Below are 25,332 nucleotides of genomic sequence, written 5' to 3' on the forward strand. Positions count from 1 at the left end.
AAAGACGAAGGTAATGAGAAGTAATAGAAATGAGAACAGCGAGAAACTTAACATCAGGATTGATGGTCACGAAGTCAATGAAGTTAAGGGATTCTGCTACCTAGGCAGTAAAATAACCAATGACGGACGGAGCAAGGAGGACATCAAAAGCAGACTCGCTATGGCAAAAAGGCATTTCTGGCCAAGAGAAGTCTACTAATATCAAATACCGGCCTTAATTTGAGGAAGAAATTTCTGAGGATGTACGTCTAGAGTACAGCATTGTATGGTAGTGAAACATGGACTGTGGGAAAACCGGAACAGAAGAGAATCGAAGCATTTGAGATGTGGTGCTATAGACGAATGTTGAAAATTAGGTGGACTGATAAGGTAAGGAATGAGGAGGTTCTACGCAGAATCGGAGAGGAAAGGAATATGTGGGAAACACTGATAAGGAGAAGGGACAGGATGATAGGACATCTGCTAAGATATGAGGGAATGACTTCCTTGGTACTAGAGGGAGCTGTAGAGGGCAAAAACTGTAGAGGAAGACAGAGATTGGAATACGTCAAGCAAATAATTGAGGACGTAGGTTGCAAGTGGTACTCTGAGATGAAGAGGTTAGCACAGGAAAGGAATTCGTGGCGGGCCGTATCAAAGCAGACAGTAGACTGATGCCAAAAAAAAAAAAAAAAAAAAAATTATGAACTTTCTTTCGACTCATTAATTGCTTCATCATCGCGCAACCTAAATAGGCTAAAAGTATTGACAAACCAGACATTGGGATTGCGCACCTTCACCTTTCTCCACACCTATTCGGCCTCGAGTCGACAGATGTCACTGCCATATGAACGTCCAGTTTCTCCTTCAAGATGTTTAAGCGCCATGCTGTCCGTTTCGCTTACTGCATCCTCCTCTACCCCAGTTCTCTGTAAATTCGTGAAATTCCCTCCATTCTGATCAACATTTAACTTGGCGATAAATCTCGATAATCGACTCCGTCCTTTTCCCCTTGCTACCCGTTCTGATGCGTTGTCTAACCAACATTAATCCCACCAAATCTGCAACAAGGTACGCTCTCCCAATGTAGTTTCCCCCCTCCCCACCGTTATCCTAGCTCTCTCTACCATCCTTCACTCCCAACAGTCCCTCCCAGTATTCTCCTTCATATCATGTCCAGCCCACTTTTTCTTACACTCTCACGTCAGTGTTTCCTCCTTCTTTCCCTCCATATCCATAAGCATGACCTGCCTTCCATTTTAGTTCTTCTTATCCAAACACAATAAGCCTTGCTACTCACTTTCCCACTATACGCTCGTATACATGCCAACCTACTAACCCCCTTACTAATCCACTTTAAAGAGCACTATTTTATTCTCCTACTGCCAGTACAGGTTCCACAACTTTGAATACAATACAGTGCAGTGAAACGATTCATTATAATTATAAAGATTTGCAGCAACATTTGCTTTCAAAAGTCAACAAACGGTTTTTAACATTATCAATCCACAACATATTTTTTAGTCAGTAAATTGTTTGTAATGATTTTCTTGGATCGACAGATGCTTATAACTGTTAAACGATTACATCCCATTGCGGCTCTCAATTTTTGATTTATTTCGTTAGATCTACTACTTTTCTTCCACCGTTTTGCAATAGATGGCAGTGGCGGCAAGTGGTAGTGTATGTGGAAGGTTGTAATTGTAATACAATAAGGTAAGGCATTTGTAAATATAACACTACCAAAATATTAGTCGATTTGCGATTGCGTCATAATTCTCGATTGAACATGTCAACTTACGAGCATAATTCTCGTCATTCGCGGGAAGTTTTAATTTTCCGCTGTAACGGCTCATAAAATGCTGGGTAAGATCTATGGCGAGGCAACTATTAGTGAAAGAGCGTGCAAAGAATGGTTTCGACGCTTCAAGAATGGAGATTTTCACGTCGAAGATGAACAAGGTGGTGGAAGAGGTTTTCGAAGCTACTGGAACCGACGGGGAGAACCACAGGACGTCATTATCGAAAGGAACTGGTGCAATTGTGCCGAGAACTGACAGACAAACTGCCACAATATAGCGATAGACATGAAAAAGTGATTTTGCAGCATGAGGGTACCCGACCCCGTGCACACAAAACCCGCCAAAACATACCTGTAAACGCTGGAATGGGAAGTCCTATCCCACCCACCGTATTCTGCAACTGACTGCTCCCTTTGACTACGACCTTTTTCGATCAATGGCACACGGTGTTGCTGACCAGCAGTTACGGTTATATTAACAAGTGCAAAATTGGATCGATTCATGGTTCTCCTGAAAAAGACGGCCGATTCTTCCGCCGCGGAAGAACTGCGCCTGAAAGATGGGAGAAAATAGTGGCCAGCAATTGCCATACACCTTTTAAAGTTTTTCTGAATAAAGCCACGAAGTTCCAGAAGGAACGGCAGACAAAAAGTAGTAGACCTAGTGTATACGTTTCATATTCGACCTTGGGCCATTTTCAAGGCAAATGTTGCTGCCCTCTTTCACAAGGCTGTGGACATTAACTATACACAACACGTGCAACAGCCAACATAGCAACATTTGCCATCACCCATGCTTGGGACCAAACTGTCAAAAAAAAAAAAAAAAGAAAAAAACTATTTAGGTACTTCAATATGGCTCAACGCCAAAACCGTGCAACAGTATAGCAAATAAATCTAAAACGGTATCACTTAAAAGTATGTAAATATTTTCAAACCAACATTGTATTTTTATAACACTTTTTCCTGAAGAGCGCAAATATACTTCTGTCTGTGCAATCTATAAGAAAGAAATGAAGCAACGTAGTCTTAAGCGGTTACAGTGATTTATATTCTTACTAAAAGGTAAAACGGTAAAGTATGTGGCTCAAGCCCGCGACCGGGCAATTGGCCTGACAGCAAGTAGAGAAAAGCCTGTTTTCCTTGTGGCATTAGGAGGGAGAGAATGGTGGATGCATCGCCCCTACCGCCTTTTACAGCAGCGAAAGATCCGCGTTATTCATTTTATAACAGGCTGATGCGACCTGCGGCTGTCCTGTATGGACTGGAACGAGGAAAAACCTCCGTTCCTACCCGGCACTTAACACGGGACCTCCAAGACCGAAGCCTAGCTCTCTAGTCTGTAGACCACGACAGCTCCTAATAAAAAATAAGTCATTTTTAGCGTTCCGCACCTTAATCTGTAAGAACGGAACCCTTATAAAATTTATTTGTTGTTTGTCTGTCTGTCCGTCCGACTGTTAAAATTCTTTTCCTCAGGAACAGGTAGACGCATCAAGTTGAATGAAATCAATGAAATCAAAAGAAACGGTATTTATATCAGATTTTGATACACTCAAACTCGCTCAGCATAACGTGTTGGGTAGTTGCCATTGACATAGAATCATGACATTTTTGCCAGAAGCAAGGTTTCGCAGTACAAGTAAAGAATAAAATCCGATAGTTGTTAATTTGTAATTGCATCACACAGTCTTTTTTGTTATTTGTTAACCGACTGTCTGTATGTCCTCCTCTAAAGACTGCTTCTTCTCAGGAACGGGTGTACATACGAAGACGAAATTTAGGCTACATACTACAGTCTACGGAACCCTGGCTGTGTAAAAAACGTAAACTACTCAGTCAATGCTGTCAAAAGATACTGCCAATTGCGTCACATATTTTGTCACTCGCAAAGTCACTCGTCAATTCCTCTTTAGGGCCTTCCGTCGGTCTAGAGTCGTGAAATTTGGCAAGAAGCAAGGTTGTACATTTCAAGTAAAGGTAAGAAATTCAAAAATTGTTAATTTGTAATTATATAACACTAAAATACATTCTTGGCATTTTCCAAAGTCTTGGAATACCCAGAACCAATATCTTGCCAGTGTTGAGAGTAATAACAGGGAGAAGTCGTCTAGACTCTTGATGATTCCCGGGAGGGAATATATCATCCCGGGAATCATATATATATATATATATATATATATATATATATATATATATATATATATATATATATATAGCCGTACCGTAGGTGCAACGACATCTGTTGGGAGGCCAGAGAAACGTGTGGTTCCCGAAGAGGGGCAGCAGCCTTTTCAGTAGATGCAGGGGCAACAGTGGATGATTCACTGAACTGGCCTTGTAACATCAACCAAAATTCAAATGGCTCTGAGTACTATGGGACTTAACTTCTGAGGTGATCAGTCCCCTAGAACTTAGAACTACTTAAACCTAACTAATCTAAGGACATCACACACATCCATGCCCGAGGCACGATTCGAACCTACGACCCTAGCGGTCTCGCGGTTCCATACTGTAGCGCCTAGAACCGCTCGGCCACTCCGGCTGGCTCAACCAAAACAGCATCGCTGTCCTGGTACTGGGAACGACTGAAAGCAAGGGGAAACTACAGCCGTAATTTTTCCTGAGTGCATGCAGCTTTACTGCATGGTTAAATGATGATGGCGTCCTATTCGGTAAAATATTCCGGACATAAAATAAACTCCCATTCGGATCTCCGGGTCGACACCTGTGGCAGAGCGATTCTAGGGTCTTCAGTCTGGAACCGCGCTGCCGCTACGGATTCGAATCCTGCCTCGGGCATGGATGTGTGTGATGTGCTTCGGTTAGTTAGGTTTAAGTAGTTCTAAGTCTAGGGGACTGATGACCTCAGATGTTAAGTCCCATACTGCTTAGAGCCATTTGAATCATCTCAGGTCTCCGGACGGAGACTATTCAGGAGGATGTCGTTATCAGTAAAAACAAAACTGGCGTTCTACGGATCGGAGCGTGGAATGTCTTATCTCTTAATATAATTAAGTTCGTATGGGTCACTCGGTGCGCGAGTCGTTCGCACAGTTTTGCTTTACAGTACTACCATTCAGATTTTGCACGTATCTGGTGCACTTCTATTAGATCAATATGCACGGAACAGCTTTCCTTTCATGTGGCTGTACCCAGCCTAGTCTCGCATTCGAGAAACCGGCCGTTGAAAACCCATCCGTCCATCTAATTATTCTTCTTTCCAAACTCGGTGAAGGCAAACGTCTGGATGGTTCCACCGAGCTAGGTGGCACAGTGGTGACGGTTCCATCCCGCGTCCGGCCATCCTAATTTAGGATCCCCGTGATTTCCCTAAATCGCTTCAGGTAAATGCCGGGATGGTTCCTTTGACTGGGTACGGCCGACTTCCTTCCCCATCCTCCCTTAATCCGATGAGACCGATGACCTCGCTGTTTGGTCTCTTCCCCCAAATCAACCCAACCCCTGGATGGTTCCTAGGATGAGGACACGATCAGTTTCCTTCTACCATTTCCTGGTTCTATTTCTCGCTTCAGAAACACGTCCGGATGTGTCGTATGAACAAGACTCGACTGATTTCATTACATATGCCGCTGGAACAGTTCCTATGAGTACATGACCGACGCCGGCCGCGGTGGCCGAGCGGTTCTAGGCACTTGAGCCCGGAACCTCGCTGCTGCTGCGGTCGCAGGTTCGAATCCAGCCTCGCGCATGGATGTGTGTGATGTCCTTAGGTTAGTTAGGTTTAAGTAGTTCTACGTCTAGGGGACTGATGACCTCAGATGTTAAGTGCCATAGTGCTTAGAGCCATTTGAAGTACATGGCCGATTTGTCTCCTTCTTCAATTCGAGCCTGTGCTCTGTCTGTAATGACCTCGTCGTCGACGGGACGTGAAGTCCTAATCTCGCTTCCCCTTGCATGTGGCACCAGTGGCGTAGGCCAGCCTCTAGTCTGGAGATGCACGCTACCGCGTCCGGCTCTCAGCGCGGGCCGATCACTTGTTTGCCGTGCCATCGCGCCCGGTCCGCTTTCATCTCAATTACTCGTCGTTTAGAGGCTGCCGCCTGTTGGGGCACTCAGAGGCGAAAGCACCCCGCACCCCGCCGCGCCGCGCCACCGCTGTCCACAGCGCGACACCTCCAACACCGTGCTGCGGGCAGCTCGGGGAAGTCCCCGGAGTGGCCCCGTGTTTGCAGGTGCTCGCGAGCGCGCCAGGCGGCGCGCCGCCTGTTCCGGCTTCTTCCTTAAAAACATTGGCGCTTCTCCGCCAACACTCGACGCCACAGGCGCCCAGTGTGGAGTGGAGGCGGAAAGCGGTAGCGCCGCCGGAGGTCAATGTTGACTGCTAATTAGGCAGGCGCCTACTGTTGGCTCTCCGAAATGGGACGTTTTCTTTTAAGCTATTAAAGCTTTGGGCGCAGTCAGAGGCAACGAGTAGTGTTGTACCAACAGCGTCCGGGACCCAGTACCTAACTCTCTTACAACCTAGACGCTCATTAGTGTTTACAAGAAATCCGATAGCTTTCCGAGGCGACTTAAAAAAATAAATTAAAAAAGTCGTCCCATACTAACAAGAAGTGGTCCCTTTCGGTGTGTAATGGTACTTGAATTACGTAACCATTACAGTACCTCACCTAAACCTCTCGATACCAACAATATTCTGCTGTGTTTCTGTAAAATAGTTAACATATTTCTGTGACAACATTCAGATTTGATTTCATTAATGTAGAGGTACTTCGATACGTCGATATGTATATACTGCAATGATATTATTCTTATGTGTATTCTTTCTTTTGTCACTATGATCTTTGACGTACTTGTGACTCTGATTTTTGGGCACGTAGCGGTTATTAGAGAGAGTCAAGCTTTGGTCGTCATGTTAAAAAGACGCAAATTGTAGTCAGTTTATGAAATGTGAACTTAAACAGTGAGGAAGATATAATTAAAGAAAGTCGTCCCATGCTAACAGGAAGTGGTCGCTTGCGGTGTGTAATGGTACTTCAATTACGTAACCATTGCGGTACCTCACCTCAACCTCTCGATACCAACAATATTCTGCTGTGTTTCTGTAAAATAGTTAACATATTTCTGTGACAACATTCAGATTTGATTTCATTAATGTAGAGGTACTTCGATACGTCGATATGTATATATTGCAATGATATTATTCTTATGTGTATTCTTTCTTTTGTCACTATGATCTTTGACGTACTTGTAACTCTGATTTTTGGACACGTAAGCGGTTATTGTAGTCAGTTTATGAAATGTGAACTTTAACAGTGAGGAAGATATTTTCAAGTATGTTTTATATTGTGAAGTGATGTTCTGGAACGAGTTACGTGATATTGCAAAAAAAGTAACAGAAAAGAAGTGTAACTTAAATTCGGAGTGATGATTACTTTTTTACATCACCATTGTCCTAACTTGCAAAAGTTTAATCTTCAAGAATGGTTTATGAAACACATCTATAAAACTTTTGAATATCGCAGAATAACACCTAGGCCTCTTTGCATCCTAGCTTGGAATCATCACTACCTAGATTTTCGACGATTGAGCCATGAGTTCACAACGAGACCAGAGTGGGAAACACGAAAAGATGAGTGCCAAGTTTATCCATTATTACATGAAATGACTTAATTAACTGTGCTCTAATGACACCTGCCACATAATATAACTTTGTTGTTGCCCAAAAATGCAATATTTAGCAGCGTGAGCAACACTGCAATCATAATTAATTTTTTACCTTTGTTGTGGTAGGGTTGTTAGAGGTGGGATCAACTTTTTGAAACCGCCTACGCGCTATTGTAGGTTAAGGTCCCAGGTATCACGCCCTGCAGCTATTCATCCTGCTGGGCCTTCGTTTGCAAGCAATTAACGAAAAAATATTTTGGAATTTCACGTAATACTATACAGCTTTATATAAGAAGCACTGCACGAACTACTTGCTTAGCGTAATGGTTATGGTTCAAGTCTTATTAGGTGGTAACGGCCGGCCGCTGTTGCCGAGCGGTTCTAGGCTCTTCAGTCCGGAACCGCGCTGCTGCTACCGTCGTCGGTTCGAATCCTGCCTCGGGCATGGATGTGTGTGATGTCCTTAGGTAGATAGGTTTATGTAGTTCAAAGTCTAGGGGACTGATGACCTCAGATGTTAAGTCCGATAGTGCTTAGTGCCATTTGAAGCATTTTTAGGGGGTATCGAAGTTTTTATTTTTAAATTTTCATCGCCATGAGTTGATCATTACTTTTGTTCAGTTAATATATTTAAATATGATTTTTAAAAATTTCTATTCCCTTCGCACATCATTTTAATCACCGTATTAACTTTTTCAATCGCTCTCATGTTTTTCTTCCTGTATTTCATTTTCCTGCTGGAATCTTTGCGAATGCGAATTTAATTATATAATGATTTTTATTTATCTATCAAAATATTTAAACATTTGAAACTGCCGATCTATCGGTTAAAGAAGAAAAGACGAGATAATCTATTTATATGTATGCAATGCTGTCGAAAACGTAATTTCGTTACAAGTTACGCAGTTTCTTGGATGGTTATCGTCGTAGAAACATTTAAAACATAAATTCGCATTGCACCATGGACAAAATAAGGCAATTGAAGATTTAAACGAAAGCAGCGACTATTCTAAGGAAAACGAAATGCAATGAAAATGAGGAACAGAAATAATGAATAATGGATTCAGTAACAAGCACGATGATGAAACGGAAGAAATTAAGTCGATGTTAATGCATGGACATAATTAAAATCACATTCAATAAGATTCGATATGGTAAAAGGATTATAGGAAGAAAAAAATGACACCAACTGAAAAAGTTAATAAGGTGATTAAAATGATGCAACGCAACAAAATAAAATATTGCATTTAAACTTAATAAGTGGATAAAAATAGTGATTGGAATCATTTCGATAAAGCTTTAAAAATAAAAAAAATCCAGAGCCCCCTTAGGAAATTCGAAAGAACGATGTCTTACATTTGACGCCTGTACTACATCCATTACACTACGCGACCGGTCCATATAACGTATCTTTTTTTTTGAAGCTTTAGAACATCATGCTTAATACGGAAATTTTTCTTTCATCGATAACGCGCAAACGACGGTTTACCAGGACGAATGGCTGCAGAGTATGATAACTGTGTTCTGTATCACCGTATTGATGGTTTCAAGATGTCGATCCCACCGCTGGGAAACTCTCCTTGTAAGTCCATTGTACTCGTTGTCTCAGAAGAGTAGATGTTCTGTGTACAAGCAGATAAAGGTGGCAACAGGCAACCGATCAGCTATTTTTTATTTTTATTGTACGATGTGAATGAATTGTTAAGGTTTTAATTTATTACTGTTACCGCAATTTCGTACCTCTTTTATTATTTCATAAAAGTGGCAGACAAATATTTAATCTTTTAAAGTAAATGCAGCATTGTACTTCATTGCTACGTCACTTCGTAATATTTCTAGACTAGGCTTAGTGCCATTGTGGAACACGAAGGCCTTCCAGCAACCAATGCGAGGAACTATCGTACAGGTCAGGTCGGGGAAGTCTTGCACACCGCACGTGCACGCGTCCTTAGGCCACGACACACGGCTGCAGAGACACTAATTGTCTCAGCAGTGCTGTACCAATTCTTATGCCACGTGTTTGTTGTCCGTTTCTGTCGGCATTGTTATTAAAATAGCTCTAACTGCTTTTCGTATATTCTATAATAATGCTCTATTCCAAGCCAATGCATATTTTACGAATAAAAGTTACTTCTTTTTTTAAACGGTTTTTTTAAAAACGAAAAATTTTGGCACTGCTGCTAAGGCTAACTGTTTTACTCGATTTTTTACTCTCTTATTAGTAGAAAAAACATCTGTTTCGACCGAGACTAAACAAATACCGAAAAACACCGGTTATTACTACTAAAATATCGGTATCGTTTGTAACTGATGAGTTTTCCCCATCACTAGCCTGGTTGGGAGATCGGTGTGCTCACCCCACACCCCTCCATACCACATCCAATGTCCTCATTCGCGGAGGATGACGGTACGGTGCTCTCTCAGTAGCCATGGCCCTGCCAGGGCCTGTGGACAGAGTTTAAGTTTGCTCACAGGCGAGGCTGATGCCGGCTGGAAAGGAAAGTTATCGGCATCGATCGAGGTGACGATGTCCAGGCAGCAGAGGAGCTGAATCGCAGCAACCGCAGGTTTTCCGACTATGGGAATACTCATCCACCAGTTGTGGAACGATTGCGTAACCAAGGAGCGTAGTACTACTGTCAAGGAACTGAACGAATGGCGGAATGTTTTCCGAAAGCTGCTTTGCTGTTTACGGAGTCTTGGTGACTATGTTGCAAAATAATATCACGCGTGTGCCACCTTGAGGTGTAGTGTAGCATTGAATAAAAGGTACTTGTCATGCCATAATGAAGTGTAACTTCGAAGGCCCCCCCCTCCCCCGTATATTGCACCATAAAATGAGAACATATTGACACATACTCTTTCTCTTTTTGTCCCTCTCGCACACAAACACACAGTAACTAACTAACAAAGTTCCACTACTCTTTCCCGATTAATGATTCAGGGAAGTTTCCTGTAGTTGTCATCTGTATATTGGAACCGAAAATGTTATTCCAAATGCAAGAATTCGCAATTGGTAGGACCACATCCCCATTTTGCCAGAGGAACTGGACATGGAAGCCAGTGGATCCTGATCCATCGTTCATACAACTGTAGGTAATACCACAAAACGCTGTTAACTGGCTCGAGGTCTTAGGACCAATAATAGACTGGGGAAAAAACATTGTTATTTGTAAAACGGTGGGAAATGCACTGTATGTTTAAGAAACCCCATAAAAGGCCCTAGTGTGCTCCACTCTGGGCTTTGATCAAGTGTCGACGTGTCGTTGATATTCAGATTTGTACGTAAGAGAGCTGGCAATAATGGTAGACCGTATACGTCTTCTTGGGACAATGACAACAAGGAAAGATGATTTAGTTAACTTACGGAATCAGGTATACAGTTATTTTTCCCAGGCAACATATACAAATAGTACGAATGGTATGGGAACGAAGTCCCACCTCACACGCCCTGCAAAGTGGCTTATGGGTACGCATATGCATATACATGTAATAACTGTGGTTCCCCCATAGCAACCATCACAACATTTAATTGAAACAGTTGTCATCATAATATGTTGCTTTTTGGCATAACATTTCTCCTCTAAGGAAGCAACATGACGTAAGTGTTAACATAGTGGCCGCGAATTATGGAGCTAACGCTGGGATGACTGCCTTGATATAATTCCGACGATTTCAATCCCTAATACTTTCCGACTGAGCCACCGCTTTATTTGTATTGATGTGGAACTCATTATAAAAAACCGCCTTCTATCGAAAATATCACTTTATACTTTTCATGTTGGATGACTGACAATAATCGCAGACTGTGTCATAAACATGAGATCAATGACATCTAGATGATCTTATTGCACTGAAAAGTGCAGATATAACCCTTTAAACGTCTTTGGTATAACGTTAAAATATACGATGAAAGCGTGATCAACGAACTTGACTAGGATGCTGCTCATCCGTATCATCAGCGTGCATTTCCCATAACTGTGAAGGGACCGATTTACAGTAGCGGACTGTTGACTGAGAAGACTGTTGTGCCTGAACTTCTTATATTGGACGAGTTGCTGGCGTGTAATTCACTGCACGCAGGAAGTGTTGCTCTGACGTGGTGGTCGACAATGAAGCACGGAAATAGTGTGTTTCAAATACACTAAGCGCCATTACGTTACCTATAAGGGTGAAACCCTGCGTGAGAAAAAAGCGAGATGAGTCAGAAATAACATTTGTTTGTGTATATTTGTATATCCTTGTTTTCATTATCTGTAATAACTCATGTATTGCTCTATTCGTTTTATTTTATGCACTCGCACTATATGACGTGTATACTGCGATGCGTAGTGTCTTTGATATACTGCGCCTTAGTTAACTGCACCAGTGTGATGCGTTGAATTCCAACAGCGTATGTCAACAATATTGTGTCTGGTGTCCTAATGTGAACGAACTTCTACCTCATACTTCGAGTGGTATCTTTAAAAACTTAGAACTATAAAGTAATGTGGACAAGCATAAAATAAAACAAGGAAAACCATTAGATAAAGATATACAACTAGATGCTGGAGATCTACCGAAGAGCCTGTCTAGACTACGCTTGTCCGTCTTCCACTGGAGTATTGCTCCCCGGTATGGAATCCTCATCAGATAGGATTGACGTAGAACATCGAAAATGTTCAAAGAACACATCTCGTTCCACTGTCTTCGTGAAGTAAGGGAAAGAGTTGCACCGATGTGTTAATCGAGTAGCGGTGACAGTAATCAAAACAAAGGCGTTTTTCGTTGCGGCGAGATCTTTCACGAAATTTCAGTCAGCGACTTTCTCTCCTCGGGCATGGATGTGTGTGATGTCCTTAGGTTAGTTAGGTTTAGGTAGTTCTAAGTTCTAGGGGACTGATGACCTGAGATGTTAAGTCCCATAGTGCTCAGAGCCATTTGAACCATTTGAACTTTCTCTCCCGAATGTGAAAATATTTTGTTGACTCCAACCTATTTTGTTGTCCACCGTAATAAAATAAAAGAAATCATTGCTCTCACGGAAAGATCTAGTTGTTCATTTTCCTATACCCTACTCGAGAATAGAAATGTCGAGAATTAGAAGTTTTATGAAACTTCCTGCCAAACACTCAAATGTGTATTGGCGAGAAATCTTGGAGATGTAGATAAATACAACCTACACAATAAAGCAATGTACCCGATATTCCCATTTTTTGTATTAGTTATTCTCGGAGAGTTATCATAGGCTAAATGTATGATTTTTGACAAAAGTGACGGAAGTCCCTGCGATTTCGAGTCTTTGATGAAGAAAATTTAATGTTTCTGTTACAGTAATATTTCTTACGAGATTCGACTCAACCACGTCTTGAAACATCCACGCTCTAACCTCAGCTCATATCTGTTGTCAATTACTTCATTTTTTAGTGGCCGTGCGGTTAAAGGCGCTGCAGTCTGGAACCGCAAGATCGCTACGGTCGCAGGTTCGAATCCTGCCTCGGGCATGGATGTTTGTGATGTCCTTAGGTTAGTTAGGTTTAACTAGTTCTAAGTTCTAGGGGACTAATGACCTCAGCAGTTGAGTCCCATGGTGCTCAGAGCCATTTGAACCATTTTTGAACTTCATTTTTTTCCCCTTCGGATGTTTGAAAATATTTGTGACTATTGCGGTGTTTGAGTCTTATACATACCCCTTGCAACGGACCTTTTGGTGATAAATATGCTTTACATTTTGTCTTACTGCGTAACGCCACATAGAATGCTGTTCGAAGATATTACAACAATAATAATTCGAAATGCACTACCATACTTTCACAGATGCCGACATAATTTCCGTTATACTACGCTCAAGCGTAAAATTTTATTCGGATTAATTTTTTTATATTGAGGAGAAAAGTAAAAAAAAAATCACTCCCTACCGCATAAATACTGCGTTTTTTTGTTTCCACGCACCTTTCATTATTTTTTATATTATTGGACATTTTGTACCGTATAGAGACAAATTACTGTTCATAATATTTTACGCTCGTAAATATAATTATGTAGTGTCAGTATTCTTCACCATCGTTGAACAGAAATCATTTTTTGTTTGTATGTATGAGTTTACTGTTCGTTTAGTCGTTTAATTCCTCAGTTCTCCAGCTAGCTTTTAATGTCGTCCTTGTTGCTGCACAATCTTTAACACATACTAATATTGTTGTGCCCTTCTCATCGCTGACGCGACTCTGCCCGGCCCACACATTGCCTGATACATCACCTCCAAGCCTTTCACTTCGCTGACACCAACAGACCATTCGCGCACAATGCCTGCTGATGCAATTACACGGCTCTCATCTTCCCACGCTACTACTTGCGTGGGGACTGTCATCTCAGTAATCTTCACCTTTCGTCGTACCCCGAATTTCAAACTGTTGCGCTCAAAGATAGAAGCTGCAGAGGAAAATGAGTTCTGTACGCATAGAAATTTACTTATTTTCAGAAATTTCCTCTCTACTGGATGCAGTTCTTTAAAGTCTACATCATTTGACGACGTGATATTTCTGCTATTATATTTGCTTATTTGATCTTACGGTTGCATTCTCCACAATACATGTGGTGTACAACACTGGAGCTGTTGTTCTCAGCACCTCTTCTCCGTGAATGTGTAGGTAGTGGATCTGTTTACTTAACATTCTGGACATACGCTAATACTGATTTGTCTTACAGGAACCATGTGCGTACAATAGTTCTTTTGATGAAAAGACTAATCGTCTACGTCAGGCATGGCCCATGTCATGCAGGATCTCGGAGAATAGCTAGGCTGAAAGAACCAATACTGAATAGGTAGATTGGAAGTACCAATGTTTTTATACGTTTAGGTATTAGAAAACACTGAAGAAGTTTGGTTCTTACTCAGACCCATTTGAAAGTTTCACTTCTATTTCTGCGAATAAAACAGTAATTAATTAAATGGGCCAACAGAGAGAAATATACTTCCTGAGGGACGGCGTGAGGTGTTTTAACTACAAACCTCGCTGCAAAAGTGAGACTGCGGTCGTCACGAACCTAACTGGCAGGCATGTCAAGCTCAAATTCACCGACGTAGAAATAATTACATATCCCAGACATTGGTCTTATATCGAAATAACTACTTATATACTGTGGCCATCAAAATTAAATAACAATTTGTAAATATCTCTCTTCAGCTACAAGATTAGTAACCTTGAAATAGTCGTGGCACATTACTGACACAACACATTACATAATTCTATATATCGTGATCTTGTAACATGTTGCAGTTGCCTCAAACAAATCTTTCCACAAAAATTCAAAATTTTAAATTTGGTTCTCTGCTTGGATACCGAAATATTATCACAAGCAAGACGGTGTGTGATCTTCGGAGAACTTTTTAATTTTTTTTAAACATGTCTGTCTATATTAAGCAGTAACTTAAAATTAGCAAGTGGTGTAACTGAACGAAACAGAACTGCACAAAGCTCTGATACGGAGTTTCCTTCTAGACATGTTTTGCAACATTTGTGCTCAAAACATATTCTCTCAATTGTGGGACTGCGACAGACAACGAATTACATGGATACAGTGTCTCCTCCAAGTGCTGGTCAGCAATTAAATTACTTATAAGTAATCAGGGTTTCTGAAAATCTGTCAGAATCGAAATTTATGTAAAATTCCACGAGACTTGTTATTTATACTATGTACGTAGAAATATTGATAGAATAGCTATAGCTACAATAAAATATTATAAATAAATTTTTTACGAAGTGAAAAAACTTAATATGCCTTAAAAACCCGTAGTATAATTTAAACTGATACTTGTGGCGCTACATTAGTTAGGAATGGTTTGTACGCTCACTCTTTTACGTGCTATAAAATTAATATTGCTAAATAGTTAAGATCAGTGTCCCCGAAAATTGCTAACATTTTGTGAAAACTTAAAATTTATTGAGATACCAGGACTGACAATATTCAATTTAGAAACATTTTAAGTGATGCATGTGGTTTTAAGAACACTTTAATAGCACAATCTTAAGCTAAAAAATAATTTTAAGACCTATCGGGCCTATCGTCATGTGTCAATCCATTTTAAATTTTTGAAAAAACGCTTATAATTACGGGGGATACAAATTTTAGCCTTTAACAAGTTCGTAGTGGACGCAAACGCAAAGAAACTGTTTGAATTACAATGGCTTGGGGACAAAAAACACTTGGTAATTTTAAGTAGACCTGTTAGTAATTCTAACTGTAGGGTATAACCGTTTACGGGAGACGATTTCCGAATGGCGTAACGGGATAAATTTTTATTAAAAATAACGTCGCGACTGTGAAGATGCTTGCATGGCACCAAGGAAATTGTTATGGTCTAGAGGAATCCGGCAGGAAAAATAACGAGAAGCGACTTCGTGTACGTAGGAGAGTACATGGGACAAATGAATTAGCTTCTCCCTCTCTACAACATTATCGAGAAGTTTCAGCTCCTCTGTAGGATCTGGTAATTTCACTGAATTCACTGTAGCGGTATGAGCACGATACAGTTTAATCTGATGAGAATAATAAGTTATTACGAAATATATCGACGGTTTTGGGAACGCAATACTGAGACGAATATATACTGACAGGAGAGTTACGAATGTATTTCTCAGCACTTAGTAGCTTAACAAGAGAGCTTTAAATATGGTTCCCAGAAGAAGAATACTATACCAAAGAAGGTCACAATCAGTAAAAAAGTTAATAATCGTTATTTTGTATAAAGGGCTTATTAAAGCATTTAACGGCGATATTAGCACCCGAAGCAACATCTTTCTTATGTTTCTGCTACTTTTAAAGCTTCTTCAGGATGATGTGTGCTTCTGAATAAGCATCAGTTATCAGTTGCTATAAAACTAACTGCAAGTCACTAAATGTACTGTAACTGTTGAAAAACCAATCTGCTCTCCGGGACATAGCCTTAGAGGGTACAGTCATTAAGGGCAGTGTTCGTCTTACTTCAGTTACAAATCAGTTGACTTTAATTCGGAAATAAATATTTCCAACGAAATGATGGCCATTTTCCATGTACTAAATACCTTGTTTATTCTTTTTTCCTTTTTCCAAAGACATCAAAATTTTTCAGATATTAGCGTATGTTAGTAAGCTCCATGCGACTAATACGTGTATTTAACATAAATATGAATTTACTGATATTTATAATTTCGCTCAGAACAAATTTATTAGGGCCGGCCGCGGTGGTCTAGCGGTTCTAGGCGCTCAGTCAAGAACCGCGCGACTGCTACGGTCGCAGGTTCGAATCCTGCCTCGGGCATGGATGTGTGTGATGTCCTTAGGTTAGTTAGGTTTAAGTAGTTCTAAGTTCTAGGGGACTTATGACCACAGATGTTGAGTCCCATAGTGCTCAGAGCCATTTTTTTGAACCAAATTTATTACGCCTGTCAGATTCTCCAGTGTGTGCGCGTGTGGGTGGGTGGAGAGAGTAGAGAATCAGGGCACCGGATAGAAACACGGCTTCATAATAGTCACACGATCATCTGTTACCGACAGTTCGATTTGAGCAGAATCTCGCAGTGGAGTTTAAAACTGTTTAATACAAGCAACATCGTAGCCAGCTGCATGAATACATCGTCCTGAACTGACGTTTACCCCGAAACGTTTGCGTTCCACTAGTCTTCTGGAGATATTTCAGTATCTTTAGGATTTTAGTGCGAACTTCTTCGATTCTGAACCACCACTGTGAATTACAATAGCGACCTATCTTTTAAAATAAACAATTACCGAGCGCTATCATTTCGTTATTTCTTTTCTTAAACAGAACGAATTTGTAGATTAAATTTTAATTTTTGCCTGCATTCACGATGTAAAAAATAGCTATTGAAACATAGTTTCCCAAAGTAATTCCTTGTACTGGTGATATGGGCTGACCACAGAACTTATCTTGTAGCGGATGGTGAAAACAATTTCACCTGTTTTGGAAACTGCCTTATCGAAACACCATAAAATTAGGAGCATAAGTCTCTCTTTTACGTCTAACTAGGCCTTCTACGTATTTTATATTATGTTCATAACATCACACATCCTACAAAAATAATTATATTTAACGTGGAATACGACACTTCGAAGTAACTAAAACTGAAGTAGCATAAAGCGATAGTAGAAAAAAGCAGAGTTCATATTAGTCCATGCAAAATAGAATCACAAAGGCAGATTACAATGAGGTAGATTTGAACCGAAGGTACTGGCAGTGATGGACTCGAGAGAAGGGGTGGAATAGGGGAATGTGATGGCACAAAAATAATGAAGAGGAGGGGGGCGGGGGAAGAAAGTGGCATGATTGAGAAATAAAAAGAGAAATAGCATTTTCGGAAGAAGGTGAAACCATTCGCTTAACTATTTACAATGATGTTCGCAATAGCAAGTGGAAGGCACGCGAGGTGCTGAAAACTGTGTGTTTGCTACGAAGATAAAAATATATCCAGAGCTATTCAGACGTGATTTCTTCGATCAAGTGTACATGGAACAAGTAAAATGGAGATACTGAAACGGAGCTGTTTAACGGCTACTGAGTGTTGGTGGGTTAATCCATAGGATTATTTTATTTTACTTCAGTTGTATTGCGGCAGAAAAATCACAATATTTTATAAATTGAAGTCCCCCGCGGTGTTTTTCGGTCTGTATGTGTAAGTTAATCTCAGGAACTACCGTAGGGAATTTAATGCGGTTTCCAGCATTAGATAGACCAACTCACCAGGAAGGTTTGTGTATGCAATTCACCAAAGAATCGTCCGGCCGTAGACATTGAAAGCTAACTTACTGAAGGTGGGTCGCTAGTTTTAGTTATGTATCAACATACACAATACGTGTCTAACAATATGAGCTTTCGCAGCCGGCACCGCAGAAATGAAAAATAAACCTGCAGTACCACATCATCTACAAGGAAACACCGATAGAACTACAGCGTAGAATAATGTGGCTGTGACAAACTTTTAAATCATCTGGCCGCAATAGTTATCACGAAAAACAACTTTCCATTATAGTACAATACAAGGAGCATTCTTTGCAAAATTCACACATAAAATCGGTCTACATATAGCGGCAGAGGGATTTCTATATGGCGGACAAAGATAAGATGGAACAGCGAAGATAATTTTAAGAAGTCGACTGAGCGTTGGTTCAGACAAATTTAGTGGGGAGTTCAAAACAATGCATTGCGGCGTTGTTATCTTCAGTGGCCTTGGCACTACTTTGCACCAATATTTCACTTCAGTACAGCAGTACAACCAAACTTATTAAGTAACTTTGGTTGTGTTTTGGCTGTACCACACGTCATTAGTTCCATAGGCGCATAAATACAAGCACAGACTGTAAGTAAAGGTACATCATGCTGATAGGTGTATAAAATTAAGATACCAGTGCAGGTTTGCTGCTATCGATCTGCGTGAACCATACGACGACAGACGTAAAGAGTGACCAAAAATAACAAAAAAGTTCAAACTCAGTGATTTGCAATACATATTCAGTGGCAGAACAGCAATAAGACATACGGAAAAACATGTCAAGATTTATGAGAAAGAAATCCAGTCTGTTACTCCAGTCACTGTTAATTGACTGGGATAGTGAGACGTGTTTCGGCAATATGCTGCCATTACTAGATGATTTTTACTTGTTTTACATTAATAATCCACACAGGACCGCACGTCGTCTTATTTTGGATAGGTAATGGAAGTAATACTTATCTGAAGTCTCAGAGAAGGACAACATACAAGTGCACCAAGCAGGCAAACAGGAGACAAAATGAGAAATCTCTAAGTGTTGCTAGTACTGCGTATGCTTTTTACAGAAACGCTGACGAAGACAGGTGTTACGGTAACAACCTTAGCAGCTGCCCACTATTATTCGGAGTACTGCTGATAGAAATAGAAAATGATGTAGTCGGTCAGTTGAAAGTTCCGTAGAGAAATGAACCTCTTTCTCGCTTAATGGAATTATAGTTAAGGCTACATGGGACTGTGAACGACACTAGGCTTCAAGCAAACTGTTGACTCAACTGAAGCTTTAGTTCTTCGTAAGTATTCTTGTGTTGTTTTCTCCTGTTACATCACTTTGGCTAAAAGTGTTCTAATATGTTACTTTTAATGACCAAAAAGAAATCACATTATACTGCAGTTTTTATTTGTTACGAAGAGAGAATTGATACCGCATCATCAGAAGTTTACACACAATCATATAATAACTACACCTGTCAACTCAGAACTACAAAATTACATGTAATTGTAGGTAACATAGTTCTGATGCCACAACTGCTGTCTACTGGCGTTATGCTGCTGCTCGTGAGTTTGTCTGCATATGTATTAACAGCAGCGTGGGAGGCTTCAACAAGTGTAAATGAAGACAAGCTTTAGGCAGAAACGCAACGTCACATGACAGCAACACTTGTGAATTTTGATATCAGCGAAACGCACAGTTTTAAGAGCACCTGACACGCCTTTAAGGCATCGAAAAGGCAATCGAACCATTTACGGTTTAGTTTATTAATAGTGCTGTGTTTCTTTAATAACCGAAATAACGCGAGTGGTGAGAGTAGACACAGAGTTTTTCAACTGGGTACAATCATTGCAACAAGAGATAAGCTTGTTGTCTTCAAAATACGTAAAAACAAGAAAAAAACATTGTTAGTAAATAGCCATTACGTTTATAAAAAAAACTGTTTTTAACTCAATGAAAAGAAGAATCCTGAAACGTATCAAGTTAGCAATGTCTGCAGAAACAGTACTAATGATGATGATACTTCGTTAATAAAACCGAAACACTCCTGGTGTACCTTTCTCTTGAACTGCAGTACGCTTAAAGCAGAAAAATATTTTATTAACAGCTGCTGCGGAAGATCGTCATCCACAAGAAATTTTTCTTTACTTCACCAATTTGCGTGCTTGGAGCAAGATGATAATAAATTATTCTTACGATATGTGAGCTCGAAATTAGTTACGTCCCCGCTTGTTAATGGGCATAAGATCTTCAGTCCATGTGACAGCAGAAAAACTCAGCAATCACACTAAATGTAAAGTTTAGTGACAAGATACGGAACATTGCGTTTGCTTAAAGAGTTTAACACAGATAAGGGCACAACCTTTACGAATACAGATGTTTGTACAGTACTAATGTAATTGTCAATTACAGGCTATAATTGTTGTGCGGACACATGTAAACATCAGATGCTGTAAAACCATTTTAAGGACGCGCCAAATAAATATAATGATTAGAAATCAAAGAAAGTACGTGAGGCACAGATGTTCGTACAGTGCTAATGTAATTGTTAATTACAGGCTATAATTGTTGTGCGGACACATGTAAACATCGGATGCTCTAAAACCATTCAAAGGACACGCCAAATAAATGTAATGATTGGAGATCAAAGAAAGTACATGCGGCAATGATAAGTTTTAATTTCATTATTAATCAAAAACAGTGTCATAATGGAGAAGACTGCAGTATAGTAGACACTATTAGATCTGATTTTCTGATGAGAAAATTACATTTCTTGCTAATAATATAAAAATTATATAGTGTAGCGAACGTGTTTTGAGAATGCTAGCGATAGAGATTCCAAGGCGAGTTTGCCTGTGTCACACTTCTAAAGATAGTGCGACGACAAGACGCTGTCCTAATATAATGAAACCTGCTAAGTCATAAAAGTAAGATCCTCGTGAATTTTTGTATATTTGGTAATTGTTTGGGGTCTGCGACTGAGATATGAATTTATATACTAACACTTTTTCAGCATCACTGACGTTTATTTTTTTAATATTCATTGACACGGTGCGTTTCCTCTTCATGGTGCGATCAGCAGTACCTAATTGTTCTTTGAACATCAGGTGCCTAATCATTATTTGTGTATCAGTTTGTAAATTACTTATTAGCGTGAACTGTGATAAACGTCTGCAATACTTATTGACGCGAAACGTTTCTGCATCACGCTGCTATCATCACGTATGTATCTGTTATTTTGTACATCAGGTGCCATACAGCTATTTGTACATTACTAGCGTAAAAAAAAATTTTCGTTCTACTTCACGTAGATGTGTAATCAACAACTCATGAATATCTTGTACCTGATGATGCTAGCTAGCATGATACCGAAACGCTACGTGCCAATAAATATTGGAAAATAATCGTCACCGAAGTTGGTAACATGTCATTTTAAAAGTGTTATGCGATATTTTACTTCGTGCAAGCCATTCAATATGAAGGTAGGATGACAGGTGAAATCTGGAGGTAAAGACTCTATAATTAAAAACCGATGAATAAGTAACTGTTGCGCTCCTGATGATGTCAGCATGATGCCGAAACGCGGCGTGCCTATAAATATCGGCAAATAAACGTAACTGAAGTTGATAACGTGGTATTATGAAGTACTTTACAAATGTTCACCTCGTGCAACACATTCAGTATGAAAATACAGAAGAATGATTGGTGAAACCTGGGCAACACAAATTAATGAAGTAGAGGATGCACTGAAGCTTACCTGGAGAGGAGCCGAGTCCCGCGGCGAAAGCTGCGGCGGCGGCTGCTGCGGCCGCGGGCCCCATGGCGCCGGCGCCGGGGAACACGGAGGCCGGGTAGTGCGGCACCAGCGTCCACGAGCCGCCTCCCGCGCCGCCTCCGGCCGCCGCCCCCGCAGGGGGGCCGTGGTGCTGCAAGCCCGCAGAATACGCCGCCGCGGCCGCGGCCAGCGCCGAGAACGGCGTCGGCCTCACGGGCGCCACCGTGCCGCCCCCGGGAGACGCCGTCTGCGGGTGCGCGTGGGGGTGGTGGTGGTAGCGGTGCAGCGGGTGCAGCCCGTCCACGACGCCGCCCCCACCGCCCCCGGGGCCTCCTGGCGGGAGCACCTGAGGCAGCGTCGGTGGCGACTGCGACGACGGCGTCGGCTCGCGGAGGACCTCGACGTCCACCAGGCTACCGTGCCCGGATTCGGAACCGTCTTCGTCGTCGGAGGACGTCGCCTGGAGGAGAGGCAGCGGCGCCGGGGGCGGCGTCGGCGTCGTCGGCGTCGCCGAGCGCCGGTCGTGCCTCGTGTCGGCCAGCAGCGACGCCACGCTAAAGCTGATGTGGCTCTGCCGCGGGGGCGGCGCCGGCGGACTCGTGCCGCTGCCCCCGCTGTTGTTGTTGCTGGTCGCTATGTTGTTGTTGTTGGTCACCGCCGCGTTCTTGATGCTGTTCGGCGACGGCGTCGACATCTCATTGTCCTCGCCGCTGGAGTCGACGGCCGAAGTGTCCATCGGGGACGCGGCGCTGCTCGGCGGCGGGGGGAGCTGCTGGTGATGGTGGTGGTGAATGGAATGGCTTACCTTCAGGACTGTCATGCTACTGGCCGTCTCATCAAGCATGAATAACTCGAGAAAAAAAGGAAGAGTCACTGGCAGAGAGCGGCTCGCACTATAGTAAAAAGTCACACAGCTGTCGGCTGAATCGCGAAGAACCCCTGGCAGCTAGGCGCGCTGGCGTGCGCCGCGGTCATAGTGCGTGTGCGCTGTATGCGGCCACGGCGAGCGGCAGGCGTCGTGGCGCGGCGGCGTGCAGACTGGCGACTGGCGGCCCGCCCGCGAGCCCGCAGTGCCCGCGCTCCCCACCAGAGCGCTCTGGAGGGCGCGCGGGGGCGTGGTCGCTGGCAAGCGCTGGGCGGGGCTTCGCTCGCCCCTCCCCTCCGTATAATGACACCGCGGAGCGGAGGCGAAACGGGGCGCTGCCGCCACTGTCGCGCCAGCCGCCGCGGAATATGTACCGCGCGCTCTCTCTCGCTCTGCTGTCACTCCTCCCACTTTTCGTTTAACTCTTTTATTCTCGTTTTTCCTCCCGTCTCGTGTCTCCCCTCCCTCCCCTCTACCCTCGAATTCCCACGAGAGCGGGGAGAAAACTTCGCGTTTTACAGCCAATCACGACAGAGGAAGCGATTTAAAACTGTTGAACTGGTGTCAACAATACAATTTTTACTTGTCGTCCGCAGCCATCTTTTTGCTCGTGCCATGTGTTCGCCTGCCACTCTGCACACCTCACATCCCCTCACTTCTTCACCATCCTTGTGGCAGGACAGCTTACTGACACGTGTGTTTTCTTGCTATTTTTAACACCAGGTTCGCTTTTGCTAGCTAATATATTAAATAAAAGGAATGTCACACAACGTGGTGGTACAGTTTTTTCGCCGGTTGCAGAAACAAAGCTTCCGACTCTACGAAGCTATCTGTTCGTTCTGCATCTACATCTACACTCTTCAAACCACTGTGGAGTGCATGATAGAATGTACAGGCTGTCTCAGAAGCTACGGTACAATTTTAAAGTGTTGTAGCATCCGAAGTAATTGAGGTATTCACATTATGTTTGTCTTAGGAGACACACTATCACGCAAAGTTGTCATGCCATTCAGTCAGTTTCAACATGTCTTCTATCGCTGACACGCACAACATCCAGTCTGTATTTAAGCTCTATTCATACTCGGAGCAAAATAACCGCATCAACTGCGGCAGTGGCAGCAACGATTCGTTATTTAAGTACAAAGATCTGGTTGACAGGTATTTGATAGGTTCTGCTCTTGCCATCCCACATAGAAAGCAGTTCATGGCTGTAAAGTCAGGTGACCTAGGATGCCAGGGAATCGGACCATCCTTGACAGTCCAGCGATCTGAAAACACCTAGTCTAAAACAGTCCCATCGTCTACTTTATATGGATACCATAGTGCAGCGTGGAGACCTTCAAAGTTTTTTCTTTAGTCGTTGAATATATTCTAAATGGACCAAACTGTTTCCTTATATGAAGAAGGTTAAATTGAAGGAAAAGTCATCAACATTGTCATTGCCGCAACACGCTTCCCTATCCCAGTCAGTTAACAATGACTGAAGTAACAAACCGTGTTCCTTTCTTGTAAATCATGCACTTGTATCGACTTGTTATTGAAGGCTTTGTCACTAAGTTTCATGGACAGTTCTTTATTTTTTGATAGACCTGCCATTCTTGGAAACTGTAGTTCTTCTGTTGAAATAATTTTCAAACTGCCAGAGATAGAGAGAGGGAGAGAGAGAGAGAGAGAGAGAGAGAGAAGGTGGTAGGGAGAATAAATTAGTTGAAGCAATTCGTGGCGTAGCTGTCAATACTTAACGCAGGAGTGAAGAAGACATTGGTCGTGAAAGCGATTGTATATTGCTGCATTGTGGTAGGTCGAGTTGGTGCTTAGTTTCGTGAGTTATACCAAAAGAAAGGCTTCGGTATTCTCGGATTTGATAGATTCTACCGCCATCAGATAGGATGAGGGCATTGAACTACACGCCACTGTGTGTAATCAAAGCTACCCAAGACTTGTGCATGTGATTGGATCGGAGTAACTCAGTCACTGTGAAGCAGCAACAGATCTTTACTTATCCTAGAGAGAGAAATGGCGCAGTGGTTAAAGGCATTAGAAACTCATGCCTGAGGAAGATCCAGATACTACTCTTCAATGGTTTCCCAGCAACTATGCTTCGATAGTTCTTTTCAAAAGAATGCGATCAGCATCTTTCCCCATTTTGGTTCAGTCCATACTTAGGCCATATCTAACGATCGTCATCGACGGAAGGTTCAATCCTTCTTTTTTCTCTTTTCCTGCCTCTATAAACTGAGAGATTTCAAATGATAATTCGATTAATTGACTATTTACAAGCCTAAGAATAATTTAATACCTGCAATGAATTAATAACTCAGAGTTCTTGTTTTCAGCAAGGGTTATATTTATTTCAAATCCAGCTTGGCACTACATAGTTCAATTATTATTCATTACTGTAATGTTGTTTTTAATTTAACGGTAATTTGGCTTTTTATATCTTGCTTACAGGTGGTTTTCATTTTCAGAACTGCATTTTAGATGAGTATTCAAAGTGTGGTTTACATACTTCCTGTATTTTAATCATATATTATACCGCGCGACCGCTAC

At 41.8% G+C, this 25,332-nt stretch overlaps 1 protein-coding gene across 1 annotated transcript in view; it reads right to left on the reverse strand.

The window, feature by feature from the left end:
• LOC126252238 (homeobox protein MSX-1-like) overlaps nucleotides 1-22,948 on the reverse strand; it is a gene marked incomplete at its 3' end in the record, with an annotated part of 267,449 nt that extends 244,501 nt beyond the window's left edge. Inside the window, exon 1 of the mRNA XM_049953111.1 lies at nucleotides 21,900-22,948. Coding sequence (XP_049809068.1) covers nucleotides 21,900-22,761 — 862 coding nt within the window. The remainder of the gene's footprint in view (nucleotides 1-21,899) is intronic.
• Nucleotides 22,949-25,332: the final 2,384 nt, after the last annotated feature.

This window comes from Schistocerca nitens, chromosome 4 (assembly GCF_023898315.1).
Source record: "Schistocerca nitens isolate TAMUIC-IGC-003100 chromosome 4, iqSchNite1.1, whole genome shotgun sequence".
NCBI classification, from domain to species: Eukaryota; Metazoa; Arthropoda; class Insecta; order Orthoptera; family Acrididae; genus Schistocerca; species Schistocerca nitens.